Here is a 21,053-nt window from a genome sequence, read left to right on the forward strand (position 1 = left end):
GGTGAGAACAGGTTGATTTGGCGGTCAAGTATCAGTTTCCTTTGAAAAGACTGGAAAGTGTTCACGTGAGATAATGTTATGTATGAATAGATTTGAACAACCATTGGGAATACAGAACAGAACTTCAGAGCAGTGAGTTATGAGGATGCACGAACATGTAAGATTGTAACCCGATATATTGCTGTTGTTTACTTTTCACAGGAGTATCACCCAGTTGGGAATAATTCGATCCCATATATAGTTTTTTGGTGTGTATTCCCGTGCTGGGGTTTTCTATGGTTGGGCTTCTTTGTGCCTCTTGTGATCTGACTTCCTTGGCCGGTCATACTACGCATTACGTTCTATCCAAACCTGCGACCACTTTTGAAAATTTGATAATGGGAACAGAATGAGAAATCGACCTCCTTTGTTCAGCAATCAAATCAGTACTCGTGATCAGAAAAAGTTGCATGGCACACAGGGCATCCGTACGTATATAAAGTTCGCTTTGTTAGCCCGTTCACAGAAATTGCTGTGGTGCCGCTTCGCACGTTGTTAGCAGACGGTCACAAAGTAAAATTGAACATGTGCCTTAGCTTGGTACAGCGTAGGCCTAATTGTACTGTGTTAATCTACTGAGTGCTTTGACTGTGGGGTAGTACTAGTTCATAACTCGTTATTCGCTGCACCACTGGCACTAGCCGCAAACATTGGTGCTACACGGCTGTTATATAGAACGCTGGTTGCATCCATTTGCAGGGAGCATCATCATTTACCAAAATGAAATCAGCATTTGCGGTACAAAAGGAAAAAGCGCAGAAGGTAATCAGTTTACATTCCTAGCTTTAGCTTAAACTGTAGTGTATGCTTAATCTCAATAGCCTTCTCGGCCTTTTGGCTAAGAATTTGTTAAGATCATGTGTGGTATCTGTTCCCTTTCGAGGGGAATGGTGATACACACCCGACGATGATCACACAGTCGCAGTCTCGATGCAAGGGGACTGGGGTGTGAGCGCGGATCAGTCATTCGGTAGTTTGGTTTTCGTGCCCATTTCCTGGGTGACTTTTCTTAAAGAGTACCTGTCAATAGCCTAACATTAATTTACAACAACCTTTCTGCCCTAGCCTAGTATTAGCAACGACCAAGTCATAGGTGACCAGACATCTCCGGTTTCCGAGGTCAGTCGCTGGATATCATGTACCGTCCCCGGCAACTCTTTTACTAACATTAATTCAGATTACTTTTCACCCGAACTTCGTCCGGTCAATTAATGATGGTACTCTTCCTTTCTTCCACTGTTGTTGATTGAATAAGCATTGCATTGATGCTTATTTAGGCCTACCAGATCCTGGGTTTCATAAGTTATGCAGTTGGTATTTATTTACCCAATATTCGATACAATAAGGGTTGCTTATTTGACCCATCGTATAGCCTAGGTTACATATGTCATGAACATGGTATCAGGCCTGGGTCCAGTGGGTGGGGTCCACCTTTTCAATTCTCCCATGGCCAACACACAAAAATTCAAGTATTCATTATAGCCCAACCTTGCAGTTGCATGTTTGCTGGGCCTAAGTTTAAAACTAATATTGTAGCCTAAACATGCTTCAGAATGCATTTCAGGTGTAAATTATTTTTTTCTTGGGCGGACCCCATAACCTTGTATCCCCTATGAGTGCTAGTAGTATACTTGACACAATATTTTTAAGTTTTGTGGTTAGACCCTATCCTTTTGGGCTTTTAAACAATACACTACTCAAAAATAGTATTTAATGCATGTGAACATGCGATTTAACTGGTTTTTCGATGATCTCTATGATGAAGGCTTGTGTAAAATAATGAAAATTATTGTTACTTTGCAGAGTCAGCTGCAGTTGAAGATAAAATTGGCTACTCCAGGAAAAGTCAGCAAGGCAAAGAACAAAGACAAGAAAGCAGGTTCAAGAGCCAAGTCTGAGAAGATAACAGCAGCCTCAAAGGCAGCAACCAAGAAAAAGGACAGTCCCAAAAAGAGTACCCCAAAATCTAAGAAAACATCCAAAAAAGGGAAATCTGTTAAAAAACAAAGTCCAAAAGCAAAGCAAAGTCCCAAAAAGAATTCCAAAGATGGAAAGAAAGTTGACAAGAAGCCCTCAGCAAAGTCAAATAAAGCATCAAAACCAGAAAAGGATGCTGTTAAGAAAGAATCTCCAACAAAAGCTGGCAAAGGGAGCCAAACAAAGAAAGCAAGTCCAACAAAGCAAAGTCCCAAAGGAGGAAAGTCTCCAAGCTTGACGAAATCAAAATCTCCAAAAGTAACCCCAAAGGACACCAAGCAACCTACCAGAAAACCTAGGGTAAAGAATCAAAAGAAAACCCCAAGTCCCAAGGTTCCAGCTGGAAAGAAATCACCAAGTGCTTCAGTCAAGAGTACACCAACGTCATCAAGCAAGAAAACAAGTCCGAGCATGCGAAAGAAACTGGCCAAGGAAGTTACTAACAAAGGTAGTGAAGAAACTATAATCTTTTCAAGTAAAACACCTCTAAGCCATCCTCCCTCTACACCAAGCAATAAAGCCAGCGTCGAAAAAACACTGGGTCTATTTGCAGTTGGCCCTCTGTTTTGTCAAAACAGCCCTCTGAAAAACGTCTGGAGAGCGAAAGTCAATAGGGCTGTGAGCAAAATCGCCCCAGTATTATGTTCCTAAGATATGTCATTACTAATTTCAGTTACAGAATCATATAAATGAGTATTTTTTCGGATTATTTCTGTGTGAATACAACATATGAGTTTGAAAATGTTGATGTTTCGATGCACAAGTTCCGCAAAATTTTCATCAGTGCCATAATGCACTCATTGCCGTTATTGTTGTGTGTATGTGAACACATGATATATGTCCTATTAATTATCATCTGTCCCATTGTTATATCTATTGATGCACACGGCATGTTTGTCTAGTCTACGGCCGCTTTAGGAAATAATTATACACATTCGCATGAAGTTTCAGCAATTCCCTCCAATAATTATCGTTTTGTAACTTTTTTCATGTTGGCCATTAGTATGTTACGTTAGGAAGATACGTACAGTACGTACAATTGATCAAACACAGCCTCGGCTCTCAGCATGAATGTACAGCAGCAAAATGGAGAGATCTCTTATTCAACACGGGGCCCACCCCAGCATACAAATAATAAATAATAAAGAGGTCCCTTATTGTAGAAAGAAAAAAGAAAAGTTGTTTTAAAGAGGCCACTGTAAAACAGTGGAAGAGGGATTGGCTGGTTTTTACAAGAGAGGATAACAAGCTGTTCATGTTCTGTCAAGCTATGCAGTGATTAGAATTTCCATACAAAATGTTTGTTGTAGATAGACGACACAAGACTGACACATTTGTTACCACAATTCCACATTCAGATTACATATTTCTGTTCATCCAATAAGTACTTGTACTTCAATAAAATCAGTTCATGGTTTAAAGAACACACTTCATACACTTTTATGATTGATTTTCCATAGAAAAAGTGTTTAACATTTAATTCATGAAATAGCCCTGCACTGACACCAAATTAAAACCCCTAAATTGTCATGGGTTTTTTGGGGGAGGGGGTGGAATGGGGAGTAGCCCCATTAAATATATTTTAGATTTTATCCGGAATAAATCTATACTGTCTTTGTCTGCATCTTCAGTAGAATTGACCCCAATGTCAGAGTTGAGAGCAACCAAAGAGGCATCTAAGGACTCAATGTTGGTGAAGATTACACCGCTAAAGCCAAGTCAAGGTATTGTCAGTCATAGGACTCAAGTTTCTAACAGATTGGCAAATTCATACAGTATATAGCTGAATTTATTTGAGGCACAGGCAGTAGGCACTGAGTGGACGCATTGTTGTGAATGTTGTTGTATGGTTTCTTTAAATATATGATTTTAAATCCTTCGTTCAGTCAAGGGAATAAGAGGGCAAAAGAAAATATGTTTATAACAGATAATGTTGAAAGAGACATCTTGGTCATATAACTAGCTTTTTCTAATCAAAGACAGGTTCTACAAGGAATATTCTGGTGGCAACAATTGTAAAACTGATAGTGTGATATTGTGAAAACATTCCACACTGTAAGTTGAAACCTTAAACACAATATCTTGTCTCTAACTAAAGAGACAGGTGATTGAATGTAAGCTCCAAGAAGTGGATCACAGTGGGTGGAAAGTGATATCATCAGGTTCTTGGATAGCTTTATGGAGGCTAGGTTGTAATCATGTTCGTGTTTATTTATCCTTTAAGCATGACACACTTTGGAATGTTTGATTAGCTGCCGATGTTCTCTGTAGTTAGAATTTCATGAAAGTACAACAGTTTGGTAGAAAAGGTAATTTCCTTTGTCAAAAATTGATTGAAATATTATAAAGAAAAGCAAGACATTTTCAAGCCCATTAATATTATAACATTATTCACTCTACTGTTGCCAGATGCATTTACAAAATATCACCAAATTAAACCAAAAAAATCAAATCTATAAGGGTTGGTTTTGGCCTGAAGATGCAGGAATTCTTGTAATTTTGCTAAACAGTAAATCCCTTTAATGTGTTTCTAACCACAGATTCTGGGAGCAGCACACCTTCAAGAAAGAGAAAAAACTCAACACCAGCCTCAAAGAATTCTAAGAAGTTGAAGATCAAACTGACCCCAAGGAGAACTAACCCCTCCCCACCAAAGGTAAAAACTGGTTTGGATTGATATTAGCTTCACACTACTTGTAAAATGAATGTGTTTATGGGAAGAGATTGTATGAAACTTTTAATCAAATGTACTCTATGAGTAGTTGCTGTTCATTTGATTCTAATAAAAGTTGATCTTGTGACAATCACATGTAGTATCTATGCAGTTTACGAGAAACAATTCAGAAATGTTGATAGTTACTAACTTGTCTCCCTTTTTTTAAATGAAACAGAACTATTTTCAAGCTTATGAAACTTCTATGCTGTTGGGGTTTTAGTACCAATGTAGCATCAAAAGCTGCTCCAATGCCTGAAGTGAAGAATTTGCCTTCCATTGCAAAATGTTTTGTTTTAAGAATTGAAATATTGGTTATTCTTGCTTGCAAAGCGTTTTCTTTCAGATCTGCTTTAGAGCTTCAAACTGAGGCTCAGATTACACACAGCCAGAAACTTTCAAATTCCAGTACAAATTTTTTACTCATTTTGCTCACAATACATGCTGCTCTTCCCCCATGCAGAGGGAAGAAAGTCCTCGTATTGTGAATTCCTCAACACCACAAAATGGACCTTTGGGTAAAAATGGACCAAGTAAAGGAAGAGACAGTGGAACAGAGAGTGCCCTCTTGTTTGAATGGTTGATATCACCCGTTTCCCCTCAAAATTTCTTTGAGTAAGTAAAAGTTTGTGTTATTTGCAGCCTTTGTTACGACCACAGGATTCTGCATCAGGTCGCAATGTTTTAGCCAGTGGTGCAAAATCTTCAAGCTGCTTGCATCGGACGGACGCAACCTTAATTTTTTGGAGAAACAAACCCCAAGTACACACTCACAACTAGGCCTATGCCAAACGTAATAATAAAAAACATTACAAATGAACATCTTTCTGTCCTTTAATAAAATCACAACTTCTCAAAAGAACCAAACTGAAAAATACACAAACCTCATTCAGCATCCTTACAAATTGGGAAATTCCATTAATGACGTGCACATTTGTAGTAAGCCAACCAGCCTAGTTATACCGCTCACCACAGTATACATATTATATGCCTAGACTGTGTTGACTGAGATTTGTTTTTTACCAAATACCTTATGAAAATTTCAGCCCGACCAAACCCATAGCACTTTTTTTCATGGCTAGAGGAACATTTACATTGAAATGCCCAATCTGCAAAATCCTGTTCTGCAGTGAAAGTCTGCAGTATGCAAAATAGCATAACTGTTTCTTCCCAGATTTTGAGGTTTGCACTTGAAACTCTGAAGTTTGAACAGGCCTATGTACATGCAGTAATGAACTGTTTGGAATTTAGCAAGAGATCTGCATACTGTAGGTACAGGGATTTATGAAGAGTTAGTCTTTGGTGAAATCCCTGTAAGATATAAAACATTGAGCTACTATGAAGTTGGTGAGTAGGAAAGTACAAGGGCTGTGAAAGAGGGGCAGGGGGGTAAAAGTTGATTGAAAGAGGGCAGGGCGGGCGAAAAGAGGGGCAGACCACCCCTGTAAATCAGTGAAGGTAGGGCACTGGCATCTGCTTTATATATTGTGTAGAGCATTCACAAAGTATAGGCAGTGATATGATTGCATCAATTCCCCCCCCCCCTTTCCCACCTCACTGCACAGTGTGCACACATGCAAACTTTGCCACCCTTATAGCTTGTCAGTGTATCAAAGGTTGAATACTTTATTTGAATACAAATGTTAAACTTTTTTATTCATTTATTATTTCTTTTTGGTAGTAACCTTTGGGAAAAGAAACCATTGTTGGTTAGAAGGCACAAACCTCAGTACTTTCAAGGACTTTTCACCACAGTTGAATTTAACAAGATTCTCAAAGAGGTAAGTATTGGAAAATAACACTAATATAGTATTAATGTTTGTTCAAATCAGCAGCAGTGTTAACAGTTATGATTTCATAAACCATTTGTCGTTAGCTCATTTAGAGACTAAACAGAGAAGCTGACTAGCAAAGTTTTGATGGATTGAGAGATTACCTCTAGAAAACCCATCAGTTTATGAAGTGAATGTAACTAACTATCTGATTCAGTGATGCATCTTCAACCAACTTATATTCAAAGAATCTTGATGCTTTAAGTTGTCTGAAGTATTAGAAAGCATGATTTGTCCCTAATAAAAGAAGTATGTAAAATAAACATTTGACAAACTTGATGTATTGTACTTGTATATGAAAAGTCTAACTTACTAAGTGGAATTGGAGGTAATAAACATTTGCAAATGCAATGCACAAGATTGGTTGTCCAACAGGGTGTTGAAGAGGATCTCCCCAACAGATACATTTTGACTTGTCTACTGATGTAAGTTCAATAGCCATGCTGTAGGTTGCATTCATTCATTTATTCATTCATTCAATTGTTCATTCATTCATGCACTCATTCATTCATTCATTCAATTGTTCATTCATTCATTCATTCATGCACTCATTCATTCATTCAATTGTTCATTCATGCATTCATTCATTCATTCAATTGTTCATTCATGCATTCATTCATGCACTCATTCATTCATTCATTCATTTCTGTATAAAACTTCCTACCTGTCTCTACAGAATGACGTACAGTACGGCAAACACCTTGACGTTACTACGTACACTGATGGGAAGAGAGAGACGCATAACCCAGAAGGCAGAGCTCATGCACCTGTAGTTTGGGACTATTTTAATGTGAGTAATGATTCATTCCAGAATAATTATCTTTACTCTGTGATTGTCCTACCTATCAGTAGTTGTCTGAATTGTTGCGGTTATTGCAACTTTGTTACTCTATAATTATAACTTTGCACAGTGGGATAAAATAACAATAGAATCCATAGAAGCTTTGATTGCTACGTACTGATGACAAATCAGCAAAAGTCAGAGAAAATTCATTAGACAGTGATGTTGTGGCTGTATCTTAAACTTCCTTCTCTTGTCCAAATGAAACCACTGTAAGACCTCTGTAATGGTGCAGTAAACCTCGCTCTGGTTCAACTGAACAAGAGGCATAGTGTAACATCCATTGCCATAAACTATCAAGCTTTCTCTAGCTTGGGCTATTTCATTTATTTGGCAGCAATTTTGTTTGTTTATCATGTGATTATTAAAAGGTACTGTGACATTATTTTGTAAATTGTCTTGTTGTTGCTTGCTTTGTTTTAATCAGTGTTTTGGAATGTTATGTTTGTCAATGTTTTCTAGAGCAAGAGTCATACTGATAAATATTGCAAATGCTATATTATAGTGTCATTGCAACACCCCATATATCCCATACACGTGTGCTTGCAATTGTTGTACACTATGTGGTGTAAGTTGGGTTTTACTTGTATTTGTGTTTTTCATAGAATGGTTGCTCTGTGAGACTGTTGAATCCCCAAACATATTCAGCAAAGGTTTGGAAACTCCTGTCTACATTACAGGAACACTTTGGTAGTTTCTGTGGTGCTAATGTGTGAGTATCCATTGATATTTTAATTCAGCAAATTAATTTCAGGTTTCAATACCAGTTTATTATTGAGGGGTGGGGGGAAGGATTGGGGTGGGGGAGGGTTGGGGTGGTGATGCATTGAAGGATTGCTATAGAGTGATAACTCATTCACCTTTTATCCTCTTCATTCTTACTCATTCTTCTTTTATACATTTCATGTATTTAATGTACACAATGATTATGGAAGCAAATCTCAATATTTTGAACGTTAGTTAATATTGATTTGTTGTCTCTATATTTGAGTCTCTCATCTTTATAGTGTTGCAGTGAGAGATCTTGGATTTCTCGTTACCACTTGTAATTCAATTCAGCGGTGTGTATATGGTATTGATCTTATCATTTAGTTATATGTAACTTGACATCAGATACTTTCGGGAAAATGCTAATGCCAAAGCCTTACGCTAAACCCTCAAGTACTTCAGGTTTTTTTTTTTTTTAATAGTAATTGATTTTCTATTTTTTTTATAACTTTTTTTGTTAGATATCTCACCCCTGGTGGTACCCAGGGGTTTGCCCCTCATTACGATGACATTGAAGCTTTCATACTTCAATTGGAAGGAAGGAAACGGTGGCGACTCTACAGCCCAAGGAGTGACAATGAGGTGTTACCTAGGATGTCAAGTGGTAAGCTATTCAATGTGTCTGTACATATGTAAAACTCAATAGCTTATTTAGCACATCAGTCATGATAGTAGGTAGGTTTAACTTGTGGTCATCATTAATGCTTATGGTGTAGCTAGATTAGGCTGATATGTAAGAAGAGATGTTGACTGTTCCTTCAACAACCTGAAGCCACCTGAACAGCAAATTTATTTGTTACTGAGTAACTGTACGAGAGAGTACACAGTCACTTGGCGGGGATGAATCTACAACCTCTTCAATCCCTTCATCTCTTCACACTGTTTAAGACAACTTGTAATTTGCTTTTCTTCATGGTACTAACTCAGAGGTAATTGAACAGTTAACACAGGTGAGTGTGATATGTGTTGTAATTGTGCAGCCATTCTCTCGAGTAGATGCTTGCCAAGCACACCTGCCTTCCATGGAATCAGGTTATGTGCTAAGGATGATAAGTATTGAGTTGTATGTATAATGTCAGATATTTATCTTGTTTTACAAGTTTGCTTGCCAAGCACATCTGCCTTCTATGGAATCAGGTTATGTGCTAAGAATGATGAGTTGTATAATGTCATATATTAACTTGTTTACAAGTTTGCTTGCAAAGCAAATCTGCTTTCCATGGAATCAGGTTATGTGCTAAGGATGATGAGTTGTATAATGTCATATATTAACCTGTTATCGAAGTTTGCTTGCCAAGCACATCTGCTTTCTATGGAATCAGGTTATGTGCTAGCGATGATGAGTTATATAATGTCATATATGAACCTGTTTTACAAGTGTGGTGGTTACAATAGGTATTTACAGTTTATTCAGTCATACAGTACAATGGCTCTCTGTTTGTGAGGAACGGCTATACTCAATGGAAAGTATGAGCACCCGTTTATCATTATACTTTCTGCTTTTCTTTGAAGAGAATTTCACCGACGAAGAGATTGGAGTGCCAATTCTTGACACTGTGTTAGAAGAGGGCGATGTGCTTTACTTTCCAAGGGGTTACATTCATCAGGTAATTAATTCCAAGTGACAAACATGTTGGTAATCTGAATAACAATGACCAGATAGATTTTAATTTCTGAGGGAGAATAATATAGAACCATAGGTGATTCATAGCCAGAGGTTTGGATAAGCAGTATTAAATTTATTCATAAACTGGAAATATTAAAGAGTAGTTAAAGAGACTAGCTTCGTACATTGGTAAGACAAAGGATCAGGTGGTAGGATTAAGGAGACTTGACAAGGAGCACCTGGGAAGATTAAAAGGATGGACAAGGGTGATAGATTATTTCTCATCATTTTTGTTTGACAATAGACAATGATATCTATTTAGCCAGTGACATTTTGTAAAGTGATTAATCTACTACATGCATTGCCTTGGATGTTGTCACTTGATTTGCTAGCAAAATAAAATGGTTCACACCAACTTAATTCTAGGGCTTGAAGAGCATAATTATCCACAATAAGCATTGAAGCCTGATATAGAACTGAATTGAATATTCCATTGTCAACATCATCATTACCTTTCTTGCTCAAAATTTTAGTTCTAATTATAGAAATAACTTTTTGGAATTTTTCAAGTCTTTCGACATCTTTTTATAGTTGTATCACTTGTCATGTTCATCTTAACATGAGACTTCTTTCTATTACTTTACTAATTTTTCTGGTGGTGTAAATTAGATGGCCTGATGTTTCAATCCTAGCAGGATCTTCTTCAGTAGCTAAATGTTTTATCAAGGAGTGTTGGAATCATTAATTTAATCAGATGCAATAGTTTTTGGGACATTACAGTCAATATATCAGTAGTTCAGACTAGTTTCAATGGGCTGCTTTTAAATTTAAAGATGCCTGATGCTTACTTTTTTAAATATTTTATCCTGATCTCTTAAAGGCTACCCCTCCATCTGACACCCATTCCTTACATCTGACGGTCTCTACATGTCAAAAGAATACCTGGGGAGACTTCATGGAGAAATGTTTACATGGAGCCTTACAGACTGCTATGGAGGAAGACCTCAATTTCAGACTATCTCTACCAAGAGACTTCTTGAATTTCATGGGTGTTGTGAACTCTGACCTGGTTAGTTCAAGTTGGTAATCTTCATGATGTTATGATAATCAGTGTAGGTCCCACAGTGTTGTATTCAGTTAGGTTTTATAGGAGCCTCTCATATTGGGGAATCATTCTTAATGCTAAAATATTTGCTGAGTGATTTTCTTTATCAATAGGTTGCTAGCTACTATTAACTACATTATAGCTCTTCTTCCATTATCGTATAGTAGTTTTCAAAATTTTCATTTAGTCATAGTGGAGTGTGCAAAGTAGGGTCCTTGGGTGGGGCGATAGGGGACCTTGGGAGGGGCGATAGGGGACCAGGGAATCCGGTGCAAGTCACTACTTAGTCTAAGGATTTTGTTAGGCAGTTGTTACTGGCCTCAACATATTGTTGACCAACTCAGTTACCCCCTATTTATCTCAAGTTAAGAATTTTGTCAATGGACTTTTTGTGTCACAGTTAAATAACTGCAAACAAAGACATTCTACTAATGTTAGGTGTCAAGTTTGTAAAGTGGCATCGGAAGTAAATATACTAAGCAAGTGCAAATGTATCTGGGAAAGCCAAATTGGTTTCAGTATACACCTGAAATCAAGAATGAATCTTCTTAATTAATATTGCGGATTTATATAATTTGGGAGACCTGATTAAACATCCTGGATGTAAAAATCAGTCATTTCAGTTTGGTTAGGGTTTGAATCTGTAATCTTGTAGGATGGAAACTTCAATACAGGAATCAATATATGGAATTGTGCCCATATTTACCCGCTAAACACTTCAAATCATAAAGATGCATTGACAAAGAACTATCTGACTTGAGAAATTTTTGTCATTGTTGCATCATTTCAGGAGGAAGACAGGAGAACTGCTTTCATTTCAAAAATTGGAGAACTATTCCAGAAACTAGCTTCCTATGCCCCAATTGATGTTGCTGCGGACAAAGTTGGTATGAACCTGATACACAGCAGCTTACCTCCGGTGCTTACAGATGGTGAGACCAGATCACATTACAGACAAATAGCTATGTTATTGTAGCATGCACAGGAAATGTTATCATTCTCTATTGCTATGAATTCATAAGATATGTGTATATAGGTGTCATCATTCTTATGCAGGTCTTAACGTTTATCGATTGGTTTTAGTTTGTAATAGGAGCTCCAACTGGTTCTTAAAAGATCACATAATCACAGTAGACCTTTGAATGGAAACACCATTCTGCCAAAAAAGCTGCTTATGTGTTAAATCTTGCTGTAACTATTCAAGCACGTCTTTCAAACATCAAGATTATTATAAGCTCTTGTAGACACCAGCTCCAATTTTACTAAGTAGTCATGCTACTTTACATATGCATTAATGATGACCTTGCAATTGGTTCTCACACTGTCTGTCTTTGTCCCAACAAATGTCAACTCTGACCTCAGTAAACTTAGGAGTCACAAAGCCTGTAGGTTTTCTTCACATTTTGTGCTACTTCTGGAGATCATGGTGTGTGTTTTCCTTCACAGAGGAAATGTATAATATATGCAACAAAGATGTCCTTTGAAAATGGATAAATTTACTTCACTTCTCTGTCTCCTCACTACTAATGTACTTTTGCTCTACTGTGTCTAGAGCACCTTGGTTACCTTTTAGCACAGTATACTCTCTTGATTGCCAGGCCATTCCAGTCTCCCAACCTCCTCTTTATTTTATATAAGTGTTTGGAACACATAATGAGAGTAGACACTTCTATTTCTTCACAGAGGAAATGTCATGTATGGTATACACCACAAATATATCCTTTGAAAATGGAGAATTTGTCAGCGATGCAAACATTCTATCCGAAGAGACTGAAATACAGCTGATCAGGAGAGGAGTGTTAAGGTAACTGGAAACTTGACATTACCTAAATTATAAAACATAAAGCAGCTGGATATGTATAGTTTATTGAAATAAAATATAATAATATGACGCTATTCCATTTCTCTCTAGATTAACTTACTAGGCTAGTGACCTGCACAATGGATACAATGTATTTCATCTTGCCCTTACAAGCTGCAAACTTTATTCCTCTTCATGCAAAGAAGACATCATCTGTCTTTCTCAAATAGTTGATCTAAACCGAAGATTTGTTTTATTATTGACTATTTCTAATCATGCTGTAACTGTATTAGGTCATGTACAAATTAACACATTCAAAACAAACCAGGAAGTGATTGATTTTGTTGCAAGTATTAGGTTTTATCAGCTGGGTGTATGTAAACTAGCAAAGAGTGAACACAGCAATGATTTGTAAATAAACTGCTATACATTGTTACATATTCTGGAGTGATTTGCTCATTTTACGTATTATTTTTTAAGAAACACACCCTCTACTTGGTTGTAACATTTAATGTTGCATCTCCTATTCAAAGGTTAATTACTTGATTAAAGGTTAAATACATTTATTACTTGTATAATTTTTCAAGCACACACCCTCTATTTGGTTGTAACATTTAATGTTGTATCTCCTATTCAAAGGTTAATTACTTGATTAAAGGTTAAATACATTTATTACTTGTATAATTTTTCAAGCACACACCCTCTATTTGGTTGTAACATTTAATGTTGCATCTCTCCTATTCAAAGGTTAATTACTTGATTAAAGGTTAAATACTAGTGTTTACACGGGTCCAAAAATCGGGAACCGGGTACCCGAGGGCCGTTACCCGTCGGGTATCCGGGTACCCGGAAAAAATTTGTTTACCCTTGTGTATCACGATTTTCAAGAAATTACATATTGGATGCTGTAATAAATGCATTATATTCTCTACTGACAATGTTTTCATGTTCAAATACGTAGGTGTAAGATAAGGTATAAAACCTCCCTCAATAATTTTTATTTGCTTCTGTTTCTTTCATTAACTTGTTAATAAATTAATTATTTAATTATAATTAGCATTACTACTAACATCGCACTGCCGCCGCTGCTTATGCTAGCTCGTGCACGTCTATTGGATCAAACCATATAAATATCCAATTTAGCTCTTAAACAGTTTTTAATACTACTACTATCTACTATACAGGCCCAGGGTTCGCATTAGCCGCGAGATTGCGCGATTCGCGCAATTTGATCGCATTTGGAATAAACGATTAGTAAAAAGCCACTTGCGATTACTATTTTTTAGTTATCCCGTCTATAATCCATAAACATCGCGTAAAATTCCTTGTCAGCCTTTCCTTCTTTGAAATAAACGAATGAATAAATAATAATTTCTTCCACATGGTAGCCTAACACCACACTAAGTCAATGAGAAATCTAGCTAAGCCTAACCATCTATTTATTTGCTGGAGTTGTGACGCAGTTATAAGACATCCATGGAATACTTTCGTTATTGCTGTTACGTTCGACCACATGGTTGCCTAACACCACACTAAGTCAATGGGGGTAGTCTAGCCTAGCCATCTGTTTATTAGCTGAAATTGTGACGCAGTTATAAGATATCTATGGAAAGCTTTCGTTATTGCTGTTATCTTCGAACACATGGTAGCCTAACAACACACTACGTCAATGGGAAATCAGCTTAACCATCGGTTTGCAATTTTTTTTTAAACAATCACACTGCGTATGATTCGGGTAATAAATTAGGAACCGGGTAGTGTCGCGTCGAGCTCGTTATTGCTGTTATCTTCGACCACATTGTAGCCTAACACCATACTAAGTCAATGGGAAATCTGCCTAACCGTCGGTTTGTCAATTTTTTTTTTTTTTTTTAAATCACACTTTGCTTAGGATTCGGGTAATAAATTAGGAACCGGGTAGTATCACGTCGGGCGGGTACCCGGGTACCCGGATAACCCGTGCAAACACTATTAAATACATTTATTAATTGTATAATTTTTTAAGAAACACACCCTCTACTTGGTTGTAACATTTAATGTTGCATCTCCTATTCAAAGGTTAATTACTTGATTAAAGGTTAAATACATTTAGTATAATTTTTCAAGCACACACCCTCTATTTGGTTGTAACATTTAACCTTGTTAACCTTGTTGCATCTCTCCTATTCAAAGGTTAATTACTTGATTAAAGGTTAAATACATTTATTAATTGTATAATTTTTCAAGCACACACCCTCTACTTGGTGGTAACATTTAATGTTGCATCTCTCCTATTCAAAGGTTAATTACTTGATTAAAGGTTAAATACATTTATTACTTGTATAATTTTTCAAGCACACACCCTCTATTTGGTTGTAACATTTAATGTTGTATCTCCTATTCAAAGGTTAATTACTTGATTAAAGGTTAAATACATTTATTACTTGTATAATTTTTCAAGCACACACCCTCTATTTGGTTGTAACATTTAATGTTGCATCTCTCCTATTCAAAGGTTAATTACTTGATTAAAGGTTAAATACATTTATTACTTGTATAATTTTTCAAGCACACACCCTCTATTTGGTTGTAACATTTAATGTTGCATCTCCTATTCAAAGGTTAATTACTTGATTAAAGGTTAAATACATTTATTACTTGTATAAATTTTCAAGCACACACCCTCTCTACTTGGTTGTAACATTTAACCTTGTTGCATCTCTCCTATTCAAAGGTTAATTACTCAGGAGGATGAGATTCAAGTTCATCATTGTGTTGAGAATTCCAGAGTGTATCACGGCAAACCATGTCAGTTCTTTGTAATTCCACCAGAGGTAAGACATTGACGGTGCAACCTATCATCCTTGCTTTATTACATAATTTATTTAGCTAACATGTGAAAATGATAAACCTTCCTGCTTGACTTTAAAGTTAATGTATCAGTTAGAAGGCCTGATGTTTCAATCCTACTGGGATCTTCTTCAAAGGCAAACTGAAATGAAAACAGTCTTTTACCTATTTGCAGTAGATACACAGTTTTGTTTTCTCTCTTTGGCTTTAAATTTTGCACATATTTTATTTGATTAAGTAAGAATTGAAAGGTATAGTGAGTAATGAAGGAATCAAAATCCCTTTATTCTGACATTTCAAATAAGGTACTTTTTATAATTTTGCACCAGTGTGTATGTGATCTCTATTTTCCATCAGAATCAAACTTGCTTATAATCACTTAATTTCTCTTTACTTTAAACTTTAGACAACATTTAGTTGGATACAAAAATATTTAACCCAACTCTTCTGGTGTAAAGATGATTGAATTTAACTGATCTTTGTTTGTAAGAGAATTCACAAGAGGTCTCTTGTGTTGAGGGTTTTGATTCATTTCACATTAAATGTCATTTCACTCACAGAGTGCTCCTGGTGTTGAGTTTCTGATTCGACAATATCCAAAGTTTGTACGAGTCGATGATCTACCCCTGGAGGGAGATCTTCAAGGAAAGGTGAGTTGATTCTGTAGAAACGGATGAGTTTAACCAGCTTCTTCAACCCTTGTTTGTGTCACAATCCTTTATGTATACAATTGTCAAGTCTACAGGACAACAAGATACCTACACACTGTATTAGAAGGTGAGAGCTGTCTTGCCCTCTTTCTATGTGTTGTTTTGAATAACTTTAGTATAATGTACCATTTGGCTATAGCCACTGAATAAGGTTATAAGGCACCTTAGCCATTAAGGACACCACCACAGAGCACAAATGGTCCTTTTTCTATGGGCAACCACTCCAATATAAAGAGAACCTTGTTCAGATTTCAAATAAATGCATAAAGATGCATGGATGCTTAAATTCAATTATATCGTTGACGATGTGAGATGAGTTCTAGATAAACAGTAATCTTCTCCTAGGTTTGCACAGCAATACATGCAAGTGGAATTTGTGTTTGCATCATTGCACCTGGCCGGGAACTTTAACAAACAAATGCATGCTGTTTATCTCCTTATATTGTCATCATCACAGCCAGAACAGTAAAAGTATACAAGAACTGAAGAACAGTCTCCAAACAGAAACAGTTGCACTTACTCTTGCATAATGTTGAATAATTAAAGTTTCTTGTTTACAATTGTTTGCTTAACAGGAAGTGGAGCTAGCATCATTGCTGTTTGAAAAAGGACTGATTCGAACCAGGTACCCATTACACACAGATACAGAGGAGGAAAGGTAGTAGATAAGTTTGTGGAGAGGCAGAGGTGGATGGGGAGAAGGAATAATTCACTCTGGCACTGTTGGTTGAATTACAGCTATTCAACATGATTGAGGCCTACTCTTTTACTGTTATATATCTACACACATGGTTGAACTGAAGCTATTCAAACTTGATTGAGACCTACTCTTGTACTGTTATATATTTACACACATGGTTGAACTGAAGCTATTCAAACTTGATTGAGACCTTGATTGTTTAAAAGCCATCCAGAGGTCAGGTATTCTTCCCGCATTCCATTTCTTTCTTGTTTTCTAATTTTAGGTGACCTACATTTACGTCGTTTGAAAGTAAGAAGATCTATGATGTATCATGCTTTTACGTCTTATTAATATTTGAAACCTTTTATGGAGAGCCCAAAATGACTAACAAAGTGCAGTTTGAATTCTTACAAAAGTTGATAAACTTAGATATTAACATGGTTAGGTTTTTAATCTATTTTTAAGCTTTACTGTGATTATTCATTGTTACATATTACTCATCGTTATAGATCATGTTCATGATAACTGTTTCCTATCTCACAGGAATACTACTGCTTTAACTATTTTACATTCACTCTTGAAAAGATCTTACTGTTTGTGATCTCACTTAATCATTATTTGGCAGCTGTTTCAATTAATGCATTCTGAAAGCTTTTTGTCTGTTGATATATTTTATCTGCATCTGAATAGCAGGTCAGTAGTATTACCAAAGGCCAGGGAAATTTTGCTTGCCAAACCTAAAGACAAATTTATGATGTACATATCCATATGAACCGCAGGTGACCTCCACTCGGCTCCCTCAATCATTATTTGTTACCTACTTACAACTTACAATCAACACATCCTTTTATTTACGAATACATTATAGATTACTCTGCAACAGTATTGTTATATAGTAGAAAGTCAAGGTGGATGTGGCTAGCTATCTTCCCCTGCCCCTTCTCTTCCCCTCCCCTTCCCATTAAATGGTAATTTGTTGAATTTTCTACTGCTGGATCAATTACTTTTAAGAGTTCCATTCAGATATGGTCACGTAAAGAGACAGGCTTTTCAGCCTCAAGATATTAATTTGTACAGTAATAACTTTAGCATAAACTACGATATTAAAGTTTGAAAATACTCTGTGAACAAGGGAAATGAAAATAAAAAGTTCTTAAGCTTGTAGAAATATGGTCAAAGGTTAGGTGTATAATAATTGGTAGCACTGGTACTAACATCTCTGTTGTTCCACATATCATTTCATGTCAGTATATCACTATTAAGTGTTATTACATTTGAAGGGAGAACCAGTGGTCATTTTAATCTTCATGCACATCATATTTTTAGTTTGATGTTTTGTATTTTTCATATTTTCGTAAAATGCTCATGAAATGTCTAAAAGAAGAAAGAAGTGGAAAGTGCAAAAAGGCAACTTTTGTCATCATTAGATGTCATTGTTAGCAACATTTGGTCTTGATGCCAGCAGCAGTATTACTGAGCAAGAAGCTAAAAAAGAACAAAGAAAGAAAGTAATATATAATGTAACATATCCATCTGTCATATGAGAAGCATACATCATAGCTAACAATGATAACATAGGTCTTTCATAACTATATGTAATAGACTGCTTAATTTGTAGCCAATGTCTACTAGTAGCTAGGTTTCAGCTCAATTTGGAGCCCATCTCTGAGTAGCTAGGTTGCAGCTCAATTTGGAGCCCCTCTCTGCTAGAAGCTAGGTTTCAGCTCAATTTGGAGCCCATCTCTGCTAGAAGCTAGGTTTCAGCTTAATTTGGAGCCCTCTCTGCTAGAAGCTAGGTTGCAGCTTTATTTGTAGCAAATCTCTGCTAGTAGCTAGGTTTCAGCTCAATTTGGAGCCCTCTCTGCTAGAAGCTAGGTTTCAGCTCAATTTGGAGCCCATCTCTGCTAGAAGCTAGGTTTCAGCTCAATTTGGAGCCCATCTCTGCTAGAAGCTAGGTTTCAGCTCAATTTGGAGCCATCTCTGCTAGAAGCTAGGTTTCAGCTCAATTTGGAGCCCATCTCTGCTAGAAGCTAGGTTTCAGCTCAATTTGGAGCCCTCTCTGCTAGAAGCTAGGTTTCAGCTCAGTTTGGAGCCCATCTCTGCTAGAAGCTAGGTTTCAGCTCAATTTGGAGCCCATCTCTGCTAGAAGCTAGGTTTCAGCTCAATTTGGAGCCCATCTCTGCTAGAAGCTAGGTTTCAGCTCAATTTGGAGCCCTCTCTGCTAGAAGCTAGGTTTCAGCTCAATTTGGAGCCCATCTCTGCTAGAAGCTAGGTTTCAGCTTAATTTGGAGCCCTCTCTGCTAGAAGCTAGGTTTCAGCTCAATTTGAGCCCATCTTTGCTAGAAGCAAGGTTTCAGCTCAATTTGGAGCCCATCTCTGCTAGAAGCTAGGTTTCAGCTCAATTTGGAGCCCATCTCTGCTAGAAGCTAGGTTTCAGCTCAATTTGGAGCCCATCTCTGCTAGTAGCTAGGTTTCAGCCACAGCATACTTATGTTATAAGTTTAATGTAGCCACTAACCAGAACACTGGAAAATGTGTAACAAAGTATTTACACCAAAGACTAAAGTTGCAGGTTCTCAGGGTGCTTCTGTGCATGGGTTTCTTTCACATGCAGTCAGAGCTTGTCGTAAGATTGTCATGATCATAGTCATGATGAAAGGGGATTAGAGCTATTAAACAATGGAGGTAATTTCATATTGTGTCATCAACGTTGCCAGTTTTGTTCGTGTACTGGTTCTGTTACAATTCTTTGAAGGGACTATACAGTGAACACAAAGTTCAAATAAATTGCACAACACTTTTCACCATTAAACTGACAGCTTGGGATAAATATTTGCAAGGTTTAGTTAATTTTTGTGACAATCTTTGTGTTCTTAAACCTTTTAAGGTGGCCCAAATGTGTTTGCTTCCATAAAGTGATGTTTCTTGTTTTTGCTTTACTTAATAGATCATCTAAGGAAGTTGAGTGTGTTAGTATGTACATTTAATTTGTCATATATTCACAATGCAATTGATGTCTAAATACTTCAGTGAATATGTTGGGAAGTGGAAAGTAAACTATGCTGCATTGGAAATAGTCAAAACCTTCCTGAATGTACTTCAATAACTGAAATAATTACAATAGTTATGATGGTATTAATATATTGGTTGTGGGTGTCTGTAAGGCTTTGTTTTGAAGTCATGTCAGTGTAGCTGATTGGACCTTCAATCAAGGAGTGTGTTTTTAAGTGAATAGTATTGATGATAACCAGACCTGATGATAACACATCCAACCATTGCTTTGTAAACATATATTGTTCACAACACCCCAATACTGTTTTACTTGTATCTGAATTGTTAGGAACTGCATGCCTTGCCACAGAGTAATACTGTAAAGACATTGCAAGTAAAAACTTGTCATCTTTTACATTTTGTGTTGTTTTGTATTAAATAAACTGTTTAAATCCTATTTTGCTTGATTGTCTCTTAATGATATTAACAATATTGTTTGATGTTTACTCTTAAGACTATTGATAAGTTTAGCTTTGCAGATGGATTTAATTACATCCCATGACATTGCCAGACCAGACAAACCATAAACAAATGGGTCTGACCTAGCTAGCAATTTTGGTATTTTAGAGAATCCCTTTTTGTTTTTCCTTCAATTATCAGTACAATATCTTGGTTATAATGCTCCTACCAAACTAAGTGGGACTTCATAAAACACAATGGTCATACTGAAATCACAAAATAAGCTGTGTACCATGAAGGAATTTAAATATACACATTCATGTGCGCAGAAACATGATTTGAGCCATGGGGGGGGGGGGGGGGAGGAGGTAGGCAGTATATTGAAGATAAGGACTAGTTCACCTGTAATTAAAAAAAAAGTGAACAGCTCATGTTCCTTAACATCCCTTAATATGCAAAAGTACATTCCATGCATAGCAATGCTTCTCATTGATATGAAGTAAAGGGAGACATTCCATCTGTAAAGCCATTATGTTGTTATATGCAGTCCCAGATGCCAATTGCTACTCACTGCTACCACTATACATTGACATGGGATAGAATTCCTGGAAGATTTGCAACATACGCCTACAAACGACCCTTAGTAGAGTAGCGCAGTTACTCCAACAAGTGAGAGCAGAAATAAATAAACAGGTAGGCG

At 36.7% G+C, this 21,053-nt stretch overlaps 1 protein-coding gene across 21 annotated transcripts; it reads left to right on the plus strand.

Moving 5' to 3' along the window:
• Positions 1-522: 522 nt before the first annotated feature.
• On the plus strand, positions 523-20,351 carry LOC139972176 (ribosomal oxygenase 1-like). Of its 21 annotated transcripts, none has more exons than XR_011794608.1 (18): positions 524-801; positions 1,843-2,464; positions 3,648-3,740; positions 4,557-4,672; positions 5,193-5,344; positions 6,411-6,510; positions 7,238-7,351; positions 8,008-8,114; positions 8,632-8,774; positions 9,683-9,777; positions 10,657-10,845; positions 11,672-11,813; positions 12,565-12,685; positions 15,396-15,495; positions 16,072-16,161; positions 16,797-19,135; positions 19,176-19,214; positions 19,294-20,351. XR_011794608.1 is itself a non-coding variant. In XM_071979172.1 (16 exons), the coding sequence occupies exons 1-16, from the start codon at positions 760-762 to the stop codon at positions 16,881-16,883; spliced, it is 2,310 nt and encodes a 769-aa protein (XP_071835273.1). In that variant the 5' UTR covers positions 523-759; the 3' UTR covers positions 16,884-20,351. The 21 variants fall into 21 exon arrangements, 3 of the variants coding, with proteins under 3 accessions (XP_071835273.1, XP_071835274.1, XP_071835272.1); XR_011794617.1 differs by having other exon boundaries at positions 16,797-18,580; positions 18,621-18,699; positions 18,779-20,351; XR_011794614.1 differs by having other exon boundaries at positions 16,797-18,580; positions 18,661-18,699; positions 18,740-20,351.
• Positions 20,352-21,053: the final 702 nt, after the last annotated feature.

This window comes from Apostichopus japonicus, chromosome 8 (genome assembly GCF_037975245.1).
Source record: "Apostichopus japonicus isolate 1M-3 chromosome 8, ASM3797524v1, whole genome shotgun sequence".
Lineage (NCBI taxonomy): Eukaryota > Metazoa > Echinodermata > Holothuroidea > Aspidochirotida > Stichopodidae > Apostichopus > Apostichopus japonicus.

Coding starts and splice junctions, on each gene's coding strand:
- LOC139972176 (XM_071979171.1), top strand. CDS start 760: ATGAAATCAGCATTTGCGGTACAAAAGGAAAAAGCGCAGAAG. Junction 802..1,842: donor AAAAGGAAAAAGCGCAGAAG/GTAATCAGTTTA, acceptor GTTACTTTGCAG/AGTCAGCTGCAGTTGAAGAT. Junction 3,741..4,556: donor ACCGCTAAAGCCAAGTCAAG/GTATTGTCAGTC, acceptor TTCTAACCACAG/ATTCTGGGAGCAGCACACCT.